General features: G+C 37.7%; 3 protein-coding genes across 7 annotated transcripts in view; 1 reads left to right on the plus strand and 2 right to left on the minus strand.

Annotated features, from left to right (window-relative positions):
- Window positions 1–6,814, minus strand: part of panx1b (pannexin 1b) — a 25,789-nt gene extending 18,975 nt beyond the window's left edge. The window contains exons 1-3 of one of the 2 annotated variants that reach the window (XM_067438489.1): window positions 6,762–6,814; window positions 6,379–6,442; window positions 5,631–5,715 (exon numbers count right to left, since the gene is read on the minus strand). In XM_067438489.1, the coding sequence (XP_067294590.1) occupies window positions 5,631–5,676 (46 nt within the window). In that variant the 5' untranslated portion in view covers window positions 5,677–5,715; window positions 6,379–6,442; window positions 6,762–6,814. Of the gene's footprint in view, window positions 1–5,630; window positions 5,716–6,378; window positions 6,496–6,761 lie in introns of those variants that run through there. The other variant, XM_067438488.1, reaches the window with a different exon arrangement.
- On the plus strand, window positions 6,786–9,381 carry LOC137070931 (uncharacterized). 2 transcript variants are annotated; one of them, XM_067438492.1, is made up of 4 exons: window positions 6,786–6,969; window positions 7,091–7,192; window positions 7,274–7,486; window positions 7,997–9,381. In XM_067438492.1, the coding sequence occupies exons 1-4, from the start codon at window positions 6,799–6,801 to the stop codon at window positions 8,363–8,365; spliced, it is 855 nt and encodes a 284-aa protein (XP_067294593.1). In that variant the 5' UTR covers window positions 6,786–6,798; the 3' UTR covers window positions 8,366–9,381. The 2 variants fall into 2 exon arrangements, with proteins under 2 accessions (XP_067294593.1, XP_067294592.1); XM_067438491.1 differs by having other exon boundaries at window positions 7,091–7,486.
- Window positions 9,382–9,522: 141 nt separating this feature from the next.
- Window positions 9,523–23,817, minus strand: part of myo1ca (myosin Ic, paralog a) — a 45,282-nt gene continuing 30,987 nt past the window's right edge. For all 3 annotated transcript variants that reach the window (XM_067438486.1, XM_067438484.1, XM_067438483.1), the window contains 24 exons: window positions 22,726–22,797; window positions 22,481–22,600; window positions 22,232–22,314; window positions 21,875–21,980; window positions 21,079–21,159; window positions 20,884–20,975; window positions 20,680–20,774; window positions 20,529–20,575; window positions 20,374–20,454; window positions 20,190–20,295; window positions 19,931–20,048; window positions 19,729–19,842; window positions 19,240–19,316; window positions 19,011–19,079; window positions 18,843–18,927; window positions 18,570–18,729; window positions 15,565–15,648; window positions 15,387–15,480; window positions 15,173–15,231; window positions 14,572–14,707; window positions 14,267–14,337; window positions 14,077–14,174; window positions 10,045–10,144; window positions 9,523–9,817 (listed from right to left, as the gene is read on the minus strand). In XM_067438486.1, the coding sequence (XP_067294587.1) occupies window positions 9,797–9,817; window positions 10,045–10,144; window positions 14,077–14,174; window positions 14,267–14,337; window positions 14,572–14,707; window positions 15,173–15,231; window positions 15,387–15,480; window positions 15,565–15,648; window positions 18,570–18,729; window positions 18,843–18,927; window positions 19,011–19,079; window positions 19,240–19,316; window positions 19,729–19,842; window positions 19,931–20,048; window positions 20,190–20,295; window positions 20,374–20,454; window positions 20,529–20,575; window positions 20,680–20,774; window positions 20,884–20,975; window positions 21,079–21,159; window positions 21,875–21,980; window positions 22,232–22,314; window positions 22,481–22,600; window positions 22,726–22,797 (2,169 nt within the window). In that variant the 3' untranslated portion in view covers window positions 9,523–9,796. The remainder of the gene's footprint in view (window positions 9,818–10,044; window positions 10,145–14,076; window positions 14,175–14,266; window positions 14,338–14,571; window positions 14,708–15,172; window positions 15,232–15,386; window positions 15,481–15,564; window positions 15,649–18,569; window positions 18,730–18,842; window positions 18,928–19,010; window positions 19,080–19,239; window positions 19,317–19,728; window positions 19,843–19,930; window positions 20,049–20,189; window positions 20,296–20,373; window positions 20,455–20,528; window positions 20,576–20,679; window positions 20,775–20,883; window positions 20,976–21,078; window positions 21,160–21,874; window positions 21,981–22,231; window positions 22,315–22,480; window positions 22,601–22,725; window positions 22,798–23,817) is intronic.

Raw genomic sequence — 23,817 nt, forward strand, 5'->3', positions numbered from 1 at the left:
AATGACTGGCTTCACAAGCCCAGGCCTGGCAGGCCATTCCCAAAATATCAAATTGGGTGTCGAACATTATAAAATGAGGTTACTCGCTACAGTTTGCTTGCAGACCCCGCGCTTTTGCATCGTGGTCGAGACCTTAGTGAGAAGCAACGTAAGTCAAGTGCTTCGCTCAGAGGTATCGAAACTGTTACTTAAAGGAGAGGTGAAAACCGTTCACCCAACACTGAGCAAGTCAAGCTTTTACAGTCGCTACTTCCTCGTCCCGAAAAAGGAAGTCGGTCTCTGACCCATCCTGTATCTCAGACATCTGAACCAAACGTTTATGATGCACTCAATCAAGATGCTGACAGTGAAACAAATCCTTGCCACATTCGCCCGGCGGATTGGTTTTTCACAGTCGATCTGAAAGATGCCTACTTTCACATTCAGATAGCCCCCATTTAGTTGCAGGCCATTCTTGAGATTCGCCTTCGAGGGTCAGGCTTATCAGTACACAGTCCTGCCATTTGGGTTATCCCTGGCACCTTGCACTTTCACAAAGTGCATAGACGCAGCTCTACCCCACTAGGGCTAGAAGAGATGTGTATACTCAACTACCTCAACGACTGGCTTGTTTCAGCACAGTCAGAGACACAGTCGATAACCCACAGGACCTAGCTCCTCAACCATCTAGAATGTTTGGGTCTCAGGATCAATAACGCCAAGAGCTTGATGTCTCCCACCCAGAGTATCTTGTCCTGGAGACAGTCATAGACTCAATTCACATGACAGCGCGGCTTATGTTACAGCAGTCCCTCTCAGTTCAGAGCATGGCATAGTCATTCAAACCTGGTGCTTGCATTCCTCAAACATTTTCAGAGGATGCTAGGTCTTATGGCCTTAGCGCATATGCCACTTTCAACGCTGGCTGAACTCCCGCGTTCCGGCTCATGCATGGCGACGAGGCCACGTTCGCATCAAAGTGAACCACAGCTGTGTCAAAGCTTTGGCTCCTTGGAAACCGAAAAACCTTGTTTTATGGGCAGGGCACAACCTGAGCTCCCTGAGAGCGGCTCACGTGCCAGGCATCCTGAATCTGGGTTTTGATATGTTGTCCAGATGCGGCATTCCCCCAGGGGAATCTTCCCTTTACCCACAAACAATTCAGTTAATTTGGAGCATCTTCGGCAAAGCTAAAGTAGCTCTTTTCGCCTCAGAAGACAATACCCACTGCCCAATATATTTCTCCAAACACAGGGATGCGCTGGCACAACCCAGGCCCAGACACCTACTGTATGCTTTTCCTCCAATCGCGATGTTGCCTCAGGCCATCAGAAAGATCAAGGAAACCGAGATGGTTCTCTGAACACCTATAGCTGAACATAGTCTTTTATAGCCTCAGTATGCAAATTCAGGCGACCCCTGCTGGCGGGAGTTTTCAGCGACCCTCATTGGCTCGCTCCTCTCAGCCGCCTCACCATAGGTTCATGCAGTTGCCGCAGCACAGCCAATCAGCGCGTAGCTCACGCTGTCGCATCTGCTGTGCAGCCGCACTGCGTTTCAAATAGATACTTTTTTGAATAAAGTTTTGCTTCATATTCTCGAGAAAAGGAGCTTTTCCCATACGCAATACTAGTTCCCTCTCTCAGGGAAACGAGGTTACAAGAGTAACCGAGTACGTTTTGATGGGTGTGCCGCACTGGAGACTTGGAAGTAAACGCCCACGGCTAGGATTGGACGAGATTTGCATATTTAATGAGCTTCTGCTCCCAGTGTCATTTCACATGAGGGAGGGATTGTTTTGAAAGCGGCAACCGGAATGATTATCCCAGAACGTCTTTATCAAACAAACACAATAATTTATCTCTCATCCATCCACGATTGATTGGAATATATATATATATATTTTTTTTTTACTTGGCCTGCCAATCGGTAGATATAAGAGTGAACTGAACACACGCGCGCGCCCTTTAAATATCAAGTCAAGAGACTGAACAACGCACATGATGGGCTTGCGTTTTGGTAACCCATCTGGAAAACACATAGCCCCTGGACGTTGGGCTTTGCGATCCTCCAGCATGTGACAGCAAAGCAATGGTTTTCAAACCCTGGGCTTAAAAAATGGGTCGCCAGGAAGTAAGGAAAATGGTGTTACATTAAAAAATAAAAATAAAATATTTTTCATAAAATCAGTCTATAGGCCTTATATAAAAGGAATAAATACATTAAATATATTTGACTTAAATGATTAACAGATTAACACAAAAAGAAAGAAAAAAGAAAGAAATGTAACAGTAGCTGCTGAGTTTGGTTCATTATCGTGAGACGCGGTAGCCTAGAAATCTAGACCCACCCTAGCAGCAGCAAATCTAATCTGCCCGCGACTGTCGTCTAGCAACTCTAGCTAACAGCTTTACTGTGATTTTCCCATATAGAGATCTGCGCGGGATGCATTTTTCATGTTACCTTCTCCCGCTCCTCCCCGCAACATTCATGTTTTGTCCCGCTCCCGTCATTAATGAGCACATATATTTTTGAAAGAAATAATTGTTTTTAGCTAAGAATAAACTAAAAAAGTTACACAGTGTAGCTTTAACGTAAAAGCAAGCGTGTGCATGCATGGTTTGGCGTGCCAGAATACGCGCAAAGTGCGCTCTCGTTTATAATTCCAAAAAATATAAGAGGAAGTTTTCAGCTCTGGAACGTACAGGATATTCTTATATCACAATTAACTTTTATATATCAATGGCTCAAGGGAAAGTTGATTTCCCTTTTTTATTAAGGGACCTTTTTAAGGTCTCATTTGTTAACATTAGTTACTGCATTAACATGAACTTAAAATTGTTTAAACTAGTGACCTAACCAGTGTTAACAGATACAACTTTTGAATTTAATAATGTAGAAGTAAATGCTGAGATTTATATTAGGTAAGATAAATACAGTAAATGCAATAGAAGTGTTGTTCATTTTTGTTACTCTTAAGGAATGTAGTTAAGTAATGTTAACAAATGAATACTGATTGTATAAGGAAAACAAAATATGAAAATGTATTTTAAATTAAGTAGGTAACATTTAATTGTCTCTATAGTTATTTGGAGATATGTATGTACATATGTACTGTATATAATAGAATATAAATCTTTACTGTCCACACATGTGGAAATTCATCTTTAGTATCACAAGAAACATATAACGCATAAACATATAAACTCATGCATTACAGACACATAAACACAATAAATATATAAACTTATTACACTAAGACCATAAATAGGATAACTAGGAAATATTTCTAAAAAGGAAATATCCTTAATTTCATTTATTTAAAAAACAAATGGCAGATAGTATGAAGGATTTCTTAAAAATATTTATTTTTGCTATGGGTACCCTATATAGTCTGCCTGGCGGGAGTTTTTCAAATTCATAATGGAGACGGTGATTAGAATTCTGCGTTATTTGTAATGCTTTCCTCCTGGTCTGATTTGTGCAGAGTTCCCAGAGCTGCCTCTGGGGGTGCAAGGTAATCTTACTGGCTATATTAATAATCTTTGTGAGCTTGCTTTTACTTCTAGCCCCTAAATTGCACTCTATATGTACTTGTATGTACTTTCCAGTCTCAGACAGTTAAACACTTGAGAGAGAGTGAGAGCGAAAAATGACAGAGTATGAGAGAGAGAGAGAGAGAGAGAGAGAGAGAGAGAGAGAGAGAGAGAGAGAGACAGAGAGAAAGAGAGAGAGGAAGTGTTGCTCAATTCAAAACTAATACTAATGGAGGAAAACATGAAGTGAGACGCACATGTGGTGCAACTGCGGTTTTGCGTCACCAAATAAACCTCAGCATTTCTCACTGTAATCTAAAGATGTCACCTTACATAACAGCTGTGGTCAAAACGTGTGGCATCTTCTGTTAAACGATTGTCATATGATTACCTAAACATCCAGTGACACCATGATGCATGTCTAACACTCTATGTCTTCACAGAAAGCTACAAAAATGAAATGTGTTGTTAGAATGGATATTCCCTCAAAAAACGAAGAGAGAACGAAAAAAATGTTTTGTAGTGTTTGGATATCCCAGTTTAGGCAGAATGGAAAAAAGTTATTTCAATAAACACTGGGAATGTACAAGAACAACCCAGTGAATTTTCTTTTAAAACTGCAGTTTTTTGTTGTTAAATAGTTAAATTCAGTTATTGCTCAAAACTAATGTGCTAAGACTGAATTCCACATGTTTACCTACTGTTTTCGGACTCACATGCAGGTCAGAAATGTTATACAAATAAAAAATGAAATGTACCTATATTATTAGTAAACCTCTTCTGATTTCCATTAGCAACAGAAAATCCTAAAGAAAAGAAAATTCTAATTTCCTCAACAATCTAATGATGTAATTCAAGTGTATGTCCTATAGATGTGCAGACAAATTAGAAAATCAGTTAGATCCGTTCTATAGGAATATAATTTGTTAATTATGTAATGAACTAAGAAAAGACAACAACAAAAAGAAGAGAAAAGATGTGCTACAGCCGATAATTGTGCAGTGTATATGGTACAATGCATGTGAAACCATGATGTTAGTTTGTGTTTTTTAATAAAGATTTTTCAAATTTACAGATACTGTCGTCTCTTATTTAAGAAGGTACTTTTTGTGAATGTATGCCCCAGCTGGTCATGGGGCAAAACAGCTGTTGAGTAAGGCAGAGAGAGAGACTAGATGTGTAAGGAAGCGTGGGAGGGTCTTCCCCTCAGGGACTGCCATGCGAGTTTCCATGAAACACTTCATCAGTTGTAAAATGTAAAATAGAACTTTATGCAACAACACCTTACACATTTATTCATGCTTGGTTTTTTAGTTTTTTTTTTTCACAGCGAAAACATTTTCTGCTATGTTTGAAATCACTCCCTGATTTTATATATACGAGTCCATGTTGAGAGGGTATCAGTGTAATTTGTTTTGAATATATACTAAATGAATATTCAACATCTATATACTGATGTTTTGAAAATGTATATATCATTACCGTATATTCTATCAATTGCATTTATACATCATAATTTAGGGTCACATTTTATGTCACATCATCAGCCACAACCTCAACACCAGATTGTCACTCACACACACAAACACACACACACACACACACACACACACACACACACACACACACACACACACACACACACACACACACACACACACACACACACACACACACACACACACGTCATGTTTCCATGTTTTATGGGGACTCACCATAGGCGTAATGGATTTCATACTGTACAAACTGTACATCCTATCCCCTTACACTGCCCCTGCCCCTAAACCTACCCATCACAGGAAACTTTCTGGCTTTTTACTTTCTCAAAAAACTCCTTCTGTGTGATTTATGTTTAAGATGTTTTCCTCATGGGGACCTAAAAATGTCCCCACAAGGACAAGGATTTCGGATATTGCCATCTTTGTGGGGACATTTTGTCCCCATAACATAGGGATTACCAGGTCACACACACACACACCCACACACACACATTACTGATAAGCACCACCTGCACATATAAAGCTCACACCTGCACTATAAAGCTCACATTCTCCACATTGCCTTAGCCTGGTATTGTTTGCTCTACCCTGAATGCTTACAATACCTATGGATTACCTTTCCTTCGAACTGGCACATCCTCTTCAGAGATTCGTCTCTTCATCAGCCTGTCTTCAGTCCTTCAGCCACCTCGTCCTGAAACCTGCAATGCAGATAAGACTCCTTTTCAACCTGTTGCACATTACGATCTGCTAACCAGATACTCACCTGCTTTCTGAGTGTTGTTCAGTAAATACTGTTCAGACCTGTGTTTGCATTATTTAGTTCCATGACTGCATAGGTGTCATTAATATGTACTTACATAAAAAAAAGTTAGGTACAATGTACTTATTGTGTTCATGTTGTATTGACAATCATTGTTGCTGCTTCTGAGGTGGGATTTAGGCAAGGACAGGGACAGGTTTATATATATTTTAATATAATTTTAAATAAATTAATATCTGAGCACCATCATCTCAAGAAAATCCGAAAGTAAATTTTTTCACCTAAATTATGTATTATTATGTTATTAGATGGTAAATGACAACGCCTACACAAGCTTTGGATGATATCACACTCACACCCCAACATATACAATGTTTAATCTATATAAGGACATAACATAGACTTTACATAGCATACTGTATAAAACGTTTGTTTTTCTACAGTTTATTACAAACTTTTAAAGACTAACCCAAAACCACACACTAACAGAACATGTTTGCATTAAAAAGAGGGATATGTAGGCCTATATACATACATGCATGCACACATCAATACATATGCCAAATATAAACTCTATAGGCTTGCTTACAATATAGCCTACCTAATATCACCACTGTACTTCTTGGAACTGTTCGACTATGCGAGCTGAAAAAGAAGAACAAACACTGGCATTCCCAAAAAAACAAAAAAACAAAAAGAAGAAGAAGAAGAATGAAACCGAAACGATTCTTAGGCATTATAAGGTCTCCAGATATCTCGTGCATCCTCATCATCTCAAATCACTGAGGACAACTGAACAGTCAAGTGCTAATTCAAACAGAGGTAAGAGACAATATTTTACAAAAACAGAATCTTCACGTTACGAGATGCATTTTAAATATTAAAATGATAATAGACTAAGAAATTCAATGTAAATTCAATGATATATTGATCCTCGTTAATCATCTGTATTGGGTAGTCAACAGGCAAAATGTCTTATGTTACCACTTCTTGATCTGACAGTTTCACTCCATTCTCCCAGATGTTGCTGCGGTGTCAGACTCCTTTTCGCATCCTCATCCTCATGTGTATGGCTTCTATAAATAAATCGTCCCCTCTTGGCCATGGCCACAGAGGAGCGCTGTCGTTCTCCCATTCACTACGCCTCACGCGCACTGTTCGCGCCCGCGTGCAACAGCTGCTGTCCCAATACGTAAGAGAACTAATGCATATATTTTGTACAGTAACCGACATTCAGATGTGTATTGTTGTATTTTATTTTAATTATTGTTCAGTTTGTATCTAAAGTTCCACATAATGTGATGTCATGACAGAAACAACAGGTGTTTGGTGGCGAATTCTTTGAATACGGAGACCTGAAGCTGAGTTCACTTCCTTCCGTGACTGTCAGTTATGAGACCTGGCTACACATGCAGGTGCGCAAGCATATCCATTACGTAGTATTTAAGTTGTTTTACTGCATGAGAGGACGTTTTAACAGTATTTGTTTGGTTCAGGACACTGAGCGTTTGCGTTTGGCCTCTCACTACCTGCAAACTTTCTGGACTCACCTGGAAGGTCAACGGCAGCAGTTTGAGAAAGAAAGAGATGCGACGAAACAAAGAGAGCAGAGAAGAGACAAACGAGGAAGGCCACAGCCCACCATGTGTCAACGTTTTATGGGTCTGCAAATAGATCTACGGGACCTAATGAGACAAGTCAACACTCAGGTACAAGTGTAGACTTGTTATATACGCAAAACGGCCTAGTCAATAGTTCATTGACAACTCATACCTCTGGTAAAGTTGCTAAACATAGGGGCTCTTTCCAAAGTATCTACAAAATTCCCAAGGGGATTTTTTTATAGGGTAGACTATATGGAAAATATTTGTGATATATTTAAATCTAATAATAGTAATATTGACTATGACATTTGTTTTGCCTCATGATCTGACTCAATGTGTGATCATTTTCTAACTGGTAGACCTTATAAAGTCCACTTCTTTATTCTAGGTTACTTTGAGACTTCTGAATTATATTATGTTAAATATTACATAATATTGCAATAATTATGCAATAGGCCTATTATGAATCCAGGGTTCAACCACATTTAAAGATCAGATGTGGGGAAAAAATGTTCTTTTCATTGAAGTTATTATAGTGTCACCAATAAAATGTAGCTTTTTGGGATGAAAACAACAAGCTGACTCGTTTCGAAACTCGTTTCTCTCTTTCCACAGTTGAAGAGTATCACACAGGTGTCTGCATCCACAGAATCTCCACTTCTCAATTCCCAACAGTCCACTTCATCTTCCAGTCCGATTCCCAGCATCAGGAAGCTCCAGACCCCAAGACCCTCTAATAACCCTCGCAGCTCCGCACACTCCACTTTTCTATCGTCTCAAGCCTCGAACTCCGCAGACAGAGGATTGACTTCAACAACGGAGAAGCAACCCACCCGGGCATCAACTCCGGAGACCAAGCAGACCACAACCGCAGGGGCGTCCCTTTGGATTCAGCATCTAAGAGGTTATGTGATGCTGAAAGATCTAGAACGGTACTTGAGCAGACTGGCACGAGATTACACTGTGCTCCAAGCTAAATATTGACATGCATAAGCAAATCAAGAAAAACCTTGAAAATAAGAAAAAACAAGTATTGGACAAACACAGGATTACATTATTAAACACAACCAAGGAAATACAAAATTGAATACACTAAAATTAATGTCCTTAAACCACCGTCACAGTTGCTGTTTACCTTGTTTATTAACTGCTGTTTTATTTATGAGAATAATTTATTACTATTTTTTTTATTTACTGTTTGTTTACATGTGACTAGACAGATACTTGTCTTAATGTGTGAAAATATGTTTTATTTATCTACATTTCAGTATTTCATATTTATGAGTATTTCCATGTATGGGATAAGTCAGGGGAGTGAGCAGATGAATAGGCAGCTAGTGTAGGTTATCTTCAGATTACCTATGTAGTATTATTAAACCAGCAAGTATTTTTTACATTTTACAATTATTGTGTTGATAGTATTAACACAATGTCAGCAATATACAAACAGTACATATTTTGTTTATATTTGACAATTTAACTGAAACAAAAAAGGTTAGTCAGCTATTCTAGAAAATCAAAATTCCCCAAACACCCCACTTCCCTCCTTCACTGATAATCAGCAAATCAGAGGTCAGAATGAGATTAACTTTACATCCCCTTTTCTTTGTCATTCCCCTGTACTTTCCACCTTATCTTATTTATTAAGTTATTTATTTTATTTATGTGAAATGTGTGCCAATACCTTTTTCATGCAATATTTATTGTTCATAAATAAGTGCAAAAGTGAAATGTTTTTGTACATTCATGTGTACTGAATAAAATGACTGAGAAGCACTTCTAGTGCATGTGTATTTATGTGGAAAACGTTCTTTTCCCCTTAAAACGGATAGTAAGTGAAGTCGAACTGAACACTAAACTAAGGCGTGTTGTGACTGATCTCTGTTTCAAGACACTGGCTGAATTTTTTTGGCATCTGGCCTAAAGTGTTAGAGAGAGATAACAGAGCAAACCAAAGATAACATTAACCATAAGCCATTGCATTAAATAATCTTTTCAGTTATAAAATGTCTCCGCTGATAGGTAGTGGACTAGTGGTGTTATTTGTAAAGGTGTTTTTTTATTTTAAAATATTATGTAGTTAATGAGAATTCTTAAAAATTCTCTACAGTGATTTTAATGTATAGTAAAGATTGAATTACTGTCATAATTGAAATAGCAAAGATTAATTTGGTTAGATGAGAGAAATTATATGAAGTCATCAATTAATCCACAAAATCGTAATTATCAATGTTATCTAAATTCAGTATTTAAAAAATGTGATTACAAATGCTATTTAATATACTCTTGATAATATGTGCTTTTGTAGTGAGACTGAAATGAATCATAAAAAGTGTAGTCTGGCTCTGTGTAGTGATTGGCTAAAGCACTCCAGTGAAATGATCTGTCCACTGCTGGTCAGCTGTCATTGGCTGTTCATGAGATTCGTGGGGTGGTCTAGAAAAGAAATAGCAGCTTATTCCAAACAGCATGTTAAAGAAATCAAACGGCTTTGCTAAATAAAACATTTCATGTTAATCTGAACTCTCCTCTTGAATTCGTATCACCTCTTTCTTTTTCTTTTTTTAAACTCTTATAAACTTTGTTGTCTCTATACCCTTCTAACTAAAATCATTTCATTTGGCCTTACATTTTCTCATCGTAAGTGTGTATGTGAGTCTCACCACAGACAGGTGTCCATTCTTGGTCTTGACCACTCGCAGGTCCGATCCACTGGTGAAGTCTATAACTCCCTCTTTTCCCTTTGCTATGGCAAACCTGATACTGGAGAGTAAATGATACTCAATTTGAAAGGTATAAGCATGCATATACATATACTTGCTATAAACTACATTCAAATGGGAAAAAAAACAATGACAATGAAGTTGTAGGCCTCTAAATGTCTTTGAAAAAAGTATTTTAAGCTGACCAAGACTACATTTATTTGATACATTAATGCAGGGCTTCTCAACTCTGGCCCTTGAGATCCACTTTCCTGCAGAGTTTTCCAAGGGCGTAGTTTTGGTTTGAACATTGGGTGAAATGTAAACCGTTTGGCAGGGTCCCAGGGCATACTTCCTCATGAGATTTATTTATTTATTAATTTATTTGCTTGTTTGTTTGTTTTTGCAACATCTTTTGTGTTATCATCCACAAATGCATTGATAATAGCCTAGAAATCTAGATGCACCCTAGCGGCAGCAAATCTAATCTGCTGCGAGTGTTGTCTAGCAACTCTCAATACCCTTCTGAGCTGTAAAAACTAAACTCTGTTAGGCCAATCACCGTGTATAGAGTTGGTGGGCGGGGCTTAACATAATGACGGCCGAGTTGCGCTTGCATGCTTCTAGTAAACACAGATGCTGGCGAACAGTGGTCTTTCGAATTAGCTTTGACCGTGAATCTGGAAGACTTGGAGTTAAGCTTTTCTCTGAGAAAAGAACAAAGAACGGCACTGAAGTCTTTCTTAAGAAGGGAAGATGTGTTCGATGTTTTGCCGACCGAATACGGCGAAAGTTTAATCTATCAACTCTGCTTCACCTTCGTTGCTCTGGTTGGTTGTAGCTCTATCCTATCGCGTGCAGAGGGAGTTTGAATGACAACCGTTTATCCCGCCCCTCGGATTGAGCCCTGTCAATGGTGAGTTTCCAGACCAAACATCTTGATGTGGGTCTGGATTGTCAGGCTAATTGATAACAGATGAAAAAAAGAAAATCTCAAAATCTCTTTGAAACCTGCATTTACAGTTATTTGTGGAGTCGTCATCATCCATATGCGAGGTGTGCATCGCCACAGCTCTTCAGCGTGGATGAATGATGTTTTGAAGAGTTTATGTCAATGTGCAGCATCCACCTGGATGATGCAACGGCAGCCATATTGCGCCAGAACGCTCAACACACACTAACTGATTGGTGGAGAGGAGACCAGGTGATTATGCCAGTCAGGAGAGGAGAATGATTAGGAGGCCATGATGGAGAGCAGCCAATTGGCAAATTTGGCCAGGATGCCAGGACTCTTTATCGAAGGACATCCTGGGATTTTTTATGACCACAGTAAGTCAGGACCTTGGTTTAACGGCGTCGGTACACCCTCCGTCTGCTGCTTGATCAGCTCTATAATTGGTTTACTGCGTAATTCATCTGTGTTTAAAATTAAGTTGTGCAACAACTTGATTTAAAATAAAACCCATATTAACTAATCCTATATTAGTGTTAAACTTAATTTCCTTAATTGAACTCGCCCTGTGTTTTTCACATTAAGCATTGTAAAAAACGTCCCGCTGTTTGTAGTGATTGAAATACTGCAGCAGGTGCTGTATATGGATCATAAGTGCCCAAAACGTGCATCTTGTTCACATATTTTTGTTTTAAGATGGCGGTTTTGCCCTCCAAGGCTCCACGACAGTCACATGAATGAAAACTATAAATAGGCAGGTTGAAGCTAATCTCTACAGGAAAGTGGACCTCGATGGCCAGAGTTGAGATACCCTGCATTACTGTATCTCTGTGATCCTGTGAAGGCAAAGCTGAATCAGTGTCACATGATCCTTCAGAAATCATTCTAATATGCTGATTGGCTGCTCAAGAAACATTTATTACTACCAGTATTGAAAGCTGCTTAATATTTTTGTGGAAACCATGAAATTACTCCTTTAAATTCAAAACAACAGAATTCATTTAAAATCTTTTGAACATAAATTCTTAACTGTGACTTTGTGAAATGTATTAAAGGTCCCATGGCACCATTTTTTTTATTTTATGAGGTTTTTCAAAATTAATATGAGTTCCCCTAGCCTGAATGTTGTCCCCAAGTGGCTAGAAATTTTGATCGGTGTAAACCGAGTTCTAGCTGTCTTTCTCTACCTTTGAAAAAAAATGAGAGCTCAGACGAGCTGATCTTAAATTCTCCTGTTATGACGTCATACCAGGAAAGTTTTCCTCTCCTTCCTCTGCTTTGCCCGCCCAGAGAATTAGTAGAGAATGGATTCAGTTTATCAGTCACAATGTCATCACAGGCTTTACCATATGGATTCGACAGCACCACCACAAACAGTGAGTAACAGTGTTCATTAATGCCTGATCTGGTATCGGTGAGTTCTGATGTGTAGCTAATTATTCAAGTTCACACAGACTTTCTTTCTAAATCGTTTAATACGGTCAGCCCCGCCGCAGGCCGTCTTGATGCATCAGTGAATCAAGCCAGTGACTAAAACCATCAACTTCACATCGTTTCTGTTAGTAGCATGAAACAAATCTGTTATTTAAATAATTAAACTACAGAGAGCGATCAAAGAACACTCTTTATAATGTTCGAATCGGTCAATCACACATATATCTGCAGTGCACACATGTCCAAACGGCTGTTTGAATGACGCTGCTCTAGTAATTATGCTCAACAGAAGCTCCTACTGTATTCATGTCGTGTGTTTGCTGTTAGCTGTGGTTAAAGAATTATGTTAGAGAAATAACGTCGTAAAGTTCACTCGTGTTTATTCGTATCTCTCAGATACAAACAAAATAAACTTGTGCTCTCAACAACTCAGTACAATAACACTTCCTCAGCAATCTTCCTCCAGCTTCGTCTCTCTCTCGACTGGCATTGCTGCTGCAGCTGCTTGCGCCTGACTAAACCACGCCTCCTCCGCACGTAATCTCATTTCAAATGCAAAGATGTCAGCCAATCACAACAGTGGGTGTTTTCACTGAAGACTCACAGCAGACACGCCTCTTGAAACAGAGCATTCAAGCCAGAGGACTAATATCAGTATAGAAAAAATGCCTTTTATTTCTATTTCTATTATTTTATTTTTTAATGCAAAAACCATACTAACAATATAAGTAGGCTACACCTCAGGAAACATTATAAAATAATAAAAGAATCCATGCCACGGGACCTTTAATTTCTTTCAAAAAAAATAAAATCTTACAAACCCTAAAATTTGAATGATAGTGTATTAAAACAAATCATAAGCACAAGGCTTGTTGATTGAGATTCTTTCTATGCTAGGAATCCTGGATTGAAAACTCACAGAGTAATGCAGCTTTAACAAGTCAAGTAAATTTCACACTAGCAGTAAAGTAAGCTGTGTGTCTCTGATGGATGGTGCGCTTGCCCAAATATGATGAACCTTTATTTGGGACCCTCTACCTAAAATCCATCTATATATTTTTATGTATGAAAAAAACATTTAAACTGTTAGATAATAAGTAAGTGTGATATTATAAATATACAAACTTACTTTTACAAACTTAATTATTAAATGATATGTAAAAGACAACTTAAATTGTCTATACCTAATGTTGGTTGTATAAACCTGAAGAAGATTACTTGTATATGCAACTTTCACAATAATGTATGTAAGCAGTTGAGGTACTGCGTTAAGAATACTGATCCACAACCCCAGTGAGCGAGATAAAGGGGACTATAGCGAGAAACTCACTAGAAACATACAAAGCAAACATATCAAATTCTGGAAAGTATGTATATGGCACACAAGGAGAGAGACAGAAATTAAACAGTAAGATTGTTCGGTTGACTTTATCCATTTTTGCTTTGTCTTTTAATCCTCTGAAATTTTCTGGAGAACCTTCAGGAGGACCCCTGGGGGTCCCCAGACCCCAGTTTGAAAACCCCTGCCCTAGAGCACATTAGCACCACTGTCAAACACATTTAATCTATGAAAATGTGTGCATTGACACATACAAACACACACACACCTTTCGTGGCTGATGTTGACATTGTGTATCTTGTCTGCCATGATGGCCAGCTTGGTGACAGTCTCAATCACATGATCACATTGCAGCACCAAGTCACCCTAGAGGACAGAAGGTCAAAGGTCAAAGTGAAACACCAGAACTTCAACTGCACAACCAAGACAATCACAGAGCATGACAGGACTTCTCTCACCTTCTGCTTACTGTCAGTGGTGGGAATATGCAAAACAAAGAATCCATCACTGAGGGAACTGATAGAGATACCTACAAAAAAATAAAACAAAGAAATATTGTATAGTGTTGCAAAGTGTTACTAGGTTAATATTGTGCTGGTCGATTGACCCTGATGAGAAATTATGTGGGTTTAGTACTATGGAACATTATGATTACCCAAGAATTAGATACGGTGAAAAACAGGAGTATGCAACTTTAATAAGCCTGGTTGTCATACAGTATTGTTAGGCAACAATAGAGAGAGCTGTATTACAGTAACATTACCCAGCAATGTGCCGTATTCGATACGTTGTTTGATTTTTGCTTCCTGGACCAGCACAGCAGATGAAGCGGTCAACAGCAGCTGACGCGCACGTGCACGGAAACCATGCCTATCGTACTTTGTGACCGCTATACCATACTGAAAAAGAAGAGGAGAATATACGATAAGATCCTTAACTCCTCCAATAACAAGAAAAAACAATATACATAAGTATATAAGTATTAATATAATTATATTGACTTCCTCTTTTTAATAAATATTGATTATTATTTTGTCAGTTCAGAAGGAGCCATTTATATGCTTTAGTTCACATTGTCTAATGTTTTGGAGTATGTGCGCGCCCTCTACAGGAGAAACAACAGGATAAAGCCACATGTGTTCAATCCACAATGAATATACAAACTCTTTAATGAATAAAATTATCCACTTTAATGAATAAAATGGAAATTCAGTAAACAAAGAAAAATCACCCAGTGGGTGAACTTCGCTATATTTCACTAAGCACTTCACTATTTATTAATAGTCACCGCATAGTACATTTATATGAAAAACACACAAACATTATGCATCTTTCCCCAAACAAAAGCATAAAAACACATTTACCTTCACCTTGTTGTCATTCCCAAGAGTTTGCAGCACTTTGAGATTAATATCTTCAGTCTCTGTAGTAATAAAAAAAATGTCACTGAGTTTCTGTTTTTTCTGTCATTTGTGTGTCTGTGTGTGTGTGTGTGTGTGTGTGTGTGTGTGTGTGTGTGTGCGTGAATGCATACTTTTTCATATGTAAATATTTCATATTTTCAAGGCTAAATATTACCTAGCCTGGTGGCTACAAAGAGTTTGGGAACACTTCGAGGGTAGCACTCCTTCTGACCATTAAAGATCACACTGGCTACAACCTTCTGTTCCAACTGTTGACAGTGAGAAAAGAGAGTTATATTTATCAGTGTGTGTGCGTGCTTTGTGTGTATTTGCTCTTGTATCACGGGCTGTACCTGCTTCTTCCACTCTGGCTGGATTCTCCTGCAATAGTCATTGACCAGGTTGCGCATGCATATTCTGTGAATGTGCTCTGATGCCTGCAGGGGAAGACAAAGTTTTACATACAATACGTTTAAAATACGTTTACATACGTTCAAAAGTTTGGGGTCCGTATGATTTGTTAAAACGCTTTTTAAACCTCTTATGCTAAGTGTTTTCAAACACTTATTTGAAAAATAAATAAAGAAAAACTAATGTGAAATATTATAACAAATTAAAATACACTGTAAATTTTGTATTTTGGGACACTGTACAAATTGTGAATAAAACAGAATGCAATGATGTGGTTTCAAATTTCAATATTTTAATCAGAGTACAACATAGATGACATATCAAATGTTTAAACTGAGAAAATGTATCATTTTAAGGGAAATATAAGTTTATTTTAAATTTCATGGCATCTCAAAAAAAGTTGAGACAAGGCCATGTTTACCCTTGTGTGGCATCCCCTCTTTTTTTTATAACAGTCTGCAAACGTCTGGGGACTGAGGGGACTGTACTCCAGAAGTTGCTCAAGTTTAGGAATAGGAATGTTGTCCCATTCTTGTCTAATACGGGCTTCTAGTTGCTCAACTGTCTTAGGTCTTTTTTATTGCATCTTCCTCTTTATGATATGCCAAATGTTTTCTATGGGTGAAAGATCAGGACTGCATGCTGGCCAGTACCCGGATCCTTCTTCTACGCAGCCATGATGTAGGGCTGTACTAGAATAATCGAATATTCGAATATTCGTTCGGTGAGGTGGCATTCGATTTTCAGTTTTGAGATTCGAATATTCTTTTTTTTCAACACGTGACTTCCGTCGCAGACTCAATCTCACTCATGCTTGAAATAATAATAATAAATTTAAAAAAACACCGCAACATGCTTTCAATAAAAGCATTGCACATTAAAGATTTAAATTAAAGATTAAAGATTTAAATTAACAAAAAGTCAGAATAAGACAAAATAAATCCCTTATATAGAATAAATCTAATTGTAATAGATATTACATTTTGTGTCATTTTAAAAACAATTCATTTATTCTTATTCAACTGTTTATAAGCATTCTACCGTGTTCTTTATTTATTACAGTTCGTTGAAATCACTGTGTGTTACTAATTTCTGTTTTGGGATTCATTTGTTTTAAAGAAAGGTTCGTTATTAATACCTTATTAAAGTTCTTGCTCTCAACAGACTTTGTGTTTTGTATCACTTGTGCACTGTCCATTTTCGGAGCATAAACCTGCCTGTGTAATGCGTACCGGAAACTGTTCTATTTAAAAGATTATTAAATGTTTATTAATATTTAAAGAATGTGTGCCTCCTGATCATATTGCACCAAATGCAACACTGCACTCCACTGGGTCTGCCGCAACACATTTACGATGCCGAAGAGTGAAATGTGAAGTCGTGAAAGATGATACAAATGCAAACCGACACTATTATATATTTAGCCCCACCCGCCGAAGCTTCGAATATTCGATATTGATTGCCACCTAAGCTTCGAGGTCAAAAAATGGCATTCGAAACAGCCCTACCATGATGTTGTAATTGATGCAAGTATGTGATCTGGCATTGTCATGTTGAAAATTGTAAGGTCATCCCTGAAAGAGACAACATCTGGATGGGAGCATATGTCGTTCTAGAACTTGGATATACCTTTCAGCATTGATGGTGCCCTTCCAGATGTGTAAGCTGCCTATGCCACATGCAATACCATCAACCCCATACCATCAGAGATGCAGGCTTCTGAACTGAGCGCTGATAACAATTGGGTTGTCCTTGTCCTCTTTAGTCCGGATGATATGGCGTCCCAATTTTCCTAAAAGAACTTGACATTTTGATTTGTCTGACTACAGAAAAATGTTCCACGTTGCCACAGTCCATTTTAAATTAGCCTTGGCCCATAGAAAACATCTGCCCTTCTGGATCATGTTTAGATAGTGTTTTAGCCGGCAACAGCGAATGGCACGGTGGACTGTGTTCACCGACATTGTTTTCTGGAAGTATTCCTGAGCCCATGTTGTGATTTCCATTACAGTAGAATTCCTGTATCTGATGCAGTGCTGTCTAAGGGCCCAAAGATCACAGGCATCCAGTATGGTTTTCCGGCCTTGACCCTTATGCACAGTGATCGTTCCAGATTATCTGAATCTTTGGATGATATTATGCACAGTAGATGATGATAATTTTAAACTCTTTGCAATTTTTCTCTGAGAAACTCCTTTCAGAAATTGCTCCACAATTTTTTGCCGCAGCATTGGAAGAATCAGTGATCCTCTGCCCATCTTGCCAATTGACCTAATAAGTTGCAGATTGGTCCTCCAGCTGTTCCTTATATGCACATTTAACTTTTCTGGCCTCTTATTGCTACCTGTCTGAACTTGTTTGGAATGGTGTAGCTCTCTTGAAAATCCAAAATGAGCCAATATTTGGCATGACATTTCAAAATGTCTGACTTTCAACATTTGATATGTTACCTATATTCTATTGTGAATAAAATATAAGTTTATGAGATTTGTAAATTAATGCATTCTTTTTTTTATTCATTTGTACAGTGTCCCATTTTTTTTTGGAATTAGGCTTGTAACTTGTATACTTTATATATATATATATATATTAAATGTAATTTATTCCTGTGATGGCAAAGCTGAATTTTCAACATCAATACTCCAGTCTTAAGTGTCACATGGTCTTTTAGATATCAGTCTAATATGATCTGATTTGCTGCTCAAAAAATATTTCCTATTATTATTAATGTTGGTATGAGATGTACAGCTGCTGTTATCATACATTTTTCAAAATGTATTGATGAATAGGAAGTTTTTATAACATTATAAATATCTTTACTGTCACTTTTTATCTATTTATATTACACCACTCCTGAATAAAAACTTGATGGCTGTACATCCTTAAAACACAGATTTCTGTGATCTGCAGCTGGTCTGATCAAACAAATAAATTATTATTATCATACCTCAGTTAGTGAGGGTGGAGGTCTTGGCCAGCTCTTGTCAAGAACACTTTTTGGCAGATTCCTTTTTACTTTCATCAAAAAGGAGAATCGCACATGATCCAGGAAGTACTCATTGTCAGGGCAACGAGGCTCATTGCGCAGGATGAAGCCTTTGACAAACCTGTGGAGGGCAAAGACAGAAACAAGAAAACATTGTGATAGATTAAGGAGGGATAAAATCAATGACACAATCAATGCAAGTCATTCATTCACATAATATAAATGCTCTCATACTTGCGTATGGTGTCGACTGCTTGTCTACGATGCCTGGCTTTTCTGCGGCCTTTGACCCCTCTCCACCATGACTGGATAACAATTACTGCAAGATGAAAAAGACAGATTGGCTGTTGCCTTCCCTTGCTATGCCTGTCTGTCTGTGCTCAGTCTATTTGTCGAGGTTACCTGCATGCCGGATCCGGTGGTACTTGGTTCGCTCCCGGTAGCCCCGCCAAGATGTCTGCAGAGTGACGGCTAAAAACAATTAAATATTTTGATTGTAAAATGTTTCATTACATCATTTATATATACAAAAAATAATAACACTGATCAAAAAAGATGTTTAAAGCAACTGATCACAGCTTTACAAATAGGCGCTTACAGTGAAGGAACATAAGTATCATTGCAGTCTTACCGATGGTTTGTTTCTGGGCCTGAAGGGCATCCTCAGTCACAAACAGAGTCCTCGGGAAGCGGATAAAGATTTTGGACCTAAATCGAAAGCAAACTTAGATTTGAATATCAATTATTATCACCCCAGCTCCACTGCTGCCCCAATAGAAAGAGCTCCTTCTCCTGTGTAGATTTTTTTTCAGGGAAAAAATCTGGACAAAAATTACAAATGCACTTAACTGATTACAAAAGATATACATTTCAAATAAATGCTGTTCTTCAAAGTTCTAAATTCTTTAGTTCTAAATTAATAATCAATGCAAATGTTTTTAACATTGATAATAACAAGAAATGTTTCTTGAGCACCACATCAGTATATCAGAATGATTTCTGAAGGATCATGTGACACTGAAGGAGTAATGATATCATGATGTCATCACAGGAATGAGAGACAAAGAATCTTACTGACCCCAAACGGTAACATGTATGTATTTTTTTTCTTGTCTCTCACCTGCCCAGCTTGTATTCTTCAGGTTTGTAGTTGAGGTGTTTGACCAGAGTGGCAACCCCCTCTGGGAGTTCCCCTCTCCAGTTTGGCCAGGTGTCTGGACACAGAGACTTATACCTGTGAAAGAAACAAAGCACAAAACAAAGTAAAATAAAGGAACCTGGCAATTTGGATGTATGAATATCATTGTGTTTGAGAGACTGACCTCTCTAAGAACGCCTCATAGTTTCGTCTGTAGGCAAATCCAGCTCTCCTTACTCTCAGATTCTCCATCAAACCCAAATACTTCACCTGATGCCTGACCAAAACCTCATCAAATCTACCTGAAGAAACAGGGGATAACAGACAAAGGATGGCGAACAGCACACACAAAGACAATAATATCGAAATAGGGAAATATAAGCATATTAATTGGTGTTAGTAATTTATTGGTCTATCAGTACAACATATACATATGGTCTTACCTGGCTGTTTTGCGTCATTGGGTTTTATACAGCGGACATACGATGGTTCCTTGGACATCAGAATCTCCATCAGTTTAGCCAAACTGAGCTTGAACTGTGTGGCGGCCTGAGCATAGACAAGGCTTAATTTCTGTTTATGCACAGTATATGTGTCTCAGTGTGTGCGCGTTTGTGTTCATCTAACCGATTCTGGTCTTCTCTGATCTATCAACTCATCTGGATGGAAACACTGACTCACGATGTGATTTCCTGATTGACACAGCACCTGTGATGAGTTACAGGCGGTTTAAATACACATACTTTCAGTCATTACATCACCCCACTGTAAACACACTTTACCTCCTTCAGGTGTCTGTATAGCAGGTCGTTATTTTTGTCCAGAAATCCTAAAAAAAAGATCAATCATGAAAAAAAAGTTCAATCATGAAACCAGAAAAAAAATAACTGTGGATGAATAGACAAAAAAAACCAATGGATGTTGTCTCTTCACCATTGACGTTGTAGTTGACCTCTCCAGCATAATGAACCAGTCTAAATTCCTCCCGCCCAATTGCCTTGCGGACCTTCCCATTGGCCATTTTATGACTAGAACATGTAACGGACCAATCAGATCCTAGACAACATCCCAATAACATCTTAAACATCACTCATACTGCTCTAACAATGGAAACACAGAGAATGCTAATGGTCCTACGTGACAAAATGAGCATGGCCTCCAAGTGAGTCCTCCAGCTTCTCCAGGAAGGTGATGTCACTGGCATCTCCTCGTCTTAAGCACTCCTCATCCTGATTACAATTAGATTCATATATTAGATTCAAATGAGTGTATTGCAGCTCAACTTAAAGGAACAGAACAGTGAATTTTCGGAAGGTAAACACATATACGGACCAGAATGGCAATGATGCCTTTATGCTTCTCCTCGACCAGATCACAGATGATTTTGTTGTTGAAATATTCCACTCGCTCCCACTGCCCAGAACACAACAAATGTAATTTTTACCCAAACATAATGAAAGTGAAATCAGTCTGTTATGCTAAGAAAAGCTGCACTTATTTGATCAAAATTAAGTAAAAGCAATAATATTGTGAATTCATATTTTTTCTATTTCACTATATTTAAAAATATATTTCTGTGATGGCAAAGCTCAATTTTCAGCATCATTACTCCAGGCTTCAGTGTCACACGATCCTCCAGAAATCATTATAATATTATGATTTTCTACTCAGCAAACATTTCCTGCTTATGTTTGTCCATTTCCATTTCCTCATGACTCTTTGATTAATACAAAGCTTAAAAAGAACAGACTGTATTTTAAATATAAATCTTTTGTGACATTATAAATGCCTTTCATGTAACTTTTGATCAATTTAATGCAACTTTTGATCAATTTAATGCATCCTTGCAGAAGAAAAGTATGATTTTCTTTCAAAACTTGTACTGACACCAAACGTTTGAACAGAAATATATGGTTTTATAACAGGTTTACAGAAATATAACATTCTATTAATTTAGATAAATGAAAGAAACATCTGCATGATTGATAGTGATAGTACATAAATATATAATGAGTTTGCTAACCATAATACATAATAAGACCATAAATAAGACCCCTCCATGTGCTTGCTTGATTAATAACTACTAATAATAGTTAGTTATTAATAGAATTTTCTCACAAATACTCACCACGACCCCCTCTGCCTCGTACTCCTCCTGTTCACTTTTCAGTGTGAGCTCAATAAACAGCTGCTGCAGTTTCTCATTGCAGTAATTGATGCAGAACTGCTCAAAACTACAGAGAAAAAAAGAATGTACCGATTAATTCTTCCTTTCTTCCACTATTATTCATATCTTCTTTAATATAAAATGTTTTGATTTTTTTTTATTTCTATTGTTTATTTATTTCTATGTTATATCTAATTCTTCAGCAAAGTTCTGAAAGTCAAAAATCAAATGTTTTGATTTTTTTTTATTTCTATTGTTTATTTCTATGTTATATATAATTCTTTAGCAAAGTTCTGAAAGTCAAAAAGTGAAAGACACCTGTTGTGTTGAAAGACCTCAAATCCATATATGTCCAGCAAACCAATAATAGAAGAACATTTACTGGAGTAGTAGATTTCATCCTGTAAACATCAAAAACATAATTATCTTCACTCCACTAGAGGGCACATCAAAAGCAAAAAAAAGCACACTAAGCTCCGATTCATACAGTGGATGCAAGGTGGCATTCAGACAAATAAGCCCATTCAAGTAAAACACAGTCCTCATCGACTGAAAAGACGTACACACCTTAAAGGCCAGTGATTGGTTTAACTTCTGGACAAGCCAGGTAAAGGCACGACCATATATGGCTTTAGCCATTGAGTCCCGAGCAGAAAGCGCCATTTCCAAACTCAAGGGACTAATCATCTGAAATGAAACACAGACACATACATCTGTGTACACACTGCATCTACTAATGGACCGATGCACTTGGAGATTAGCAAAGATCAAGTATGTTGAAACAACAAAACATAGAGAAATTGTGATATTACCTCCTCCCCTTTGGCAACAATTTTCTTGTGAGTAAGAGCTTTTTTCAGGACGGACCCGTCCACACCCAGCAGCTGTTGATAGAAAAAAACAAGGCACATTTGTAGGATGTTTGTTTTTGTAGGACATCAAGCACATACGCTTGAGCAAACCTGAGTAGGAGAGATCCGGGGCAATTGACACCCTAAACAACAGTGTGGTCATTTAAATTTCTTCAGAATGTTTAACAAAACATTTTTGGGATATAAAAATCATTTTTGGATTTGTAATATTGTCTTTGAATTTAAATGAATACCTATTTTATCTCGAGGCTTCAGACAGATGCTGTCACTCAGGCTGGTAGCTGCCGTACAAAATTTCATCATGGGCCCTATACACCGTGCTGCAATGCGGCAGCAGGTGCAACACGCTAATATTTTTTTACTAGTTTCAGCCCAACGCAGTTATCATTTCCTCGTCCTGCACACTGTTGTTTAAATAGTAATGCATTTACACCCTGGTGCCTGGCTTTTAAAGGGAATGGGACATGAGACTCTAATTGGTTTATTGCACGTTACGCCCAAAACCCACCTATTACTCTTTAAGACAATAGGGACAACCATTTTAGACCATGACCATTTTTTCCACCGTTAAATTAGCAAAAGTGGATTCAAACAAGTCCTAAGGGCACCCGCGTCATGCACTTCAGACGTAGCAAGTGGCGTAGCATCTGGGCATGCAAGTGCAAATGGACCCAGGTGGATTAGGGACCTTTTAATTAAAATTAGAGAATAAAGTTGTAAAACTTATAAAGTTGTATGACTGAATAGAAAAATAAGATTATAAATGTTTGATGAATATTATTTACTCAAAGTTTTTGACACACCAATATTGTATTATTTTAAATGATACATTATAGATCAGGATTTTGCATTAAAACTGAAATAAGGATTCTCTTATTTCAAATACAGTGGATTCATTTTATTTTTCAAGTTTTACAATTACCTCCAATAAACCTATGTGATAATCTGGTCTTTCTCATTACATTTAGCAGTACTTTATTACTGGTTTTAGCACATACAGCTCTCTGAAGAGACCACGTAACATTGAGAAAT

The sequence above is a fragment of the Pseudorasbora parva genome, chromosome 3 (genome assembly GCF_024679245.1).
Source record: "Pseudorasbora parva isolate DD20220531a chromosome 3, ASM2467924v1, whole genome shotgun sequence".
NCBI classification, from domain to species: domain Eukaryota; kingdom Metazoa; phylum Chordata; class Actinopteri; order Cypriniformes; family Gobionidae; genus Pseudorasbora; species Pseudorasbora parva.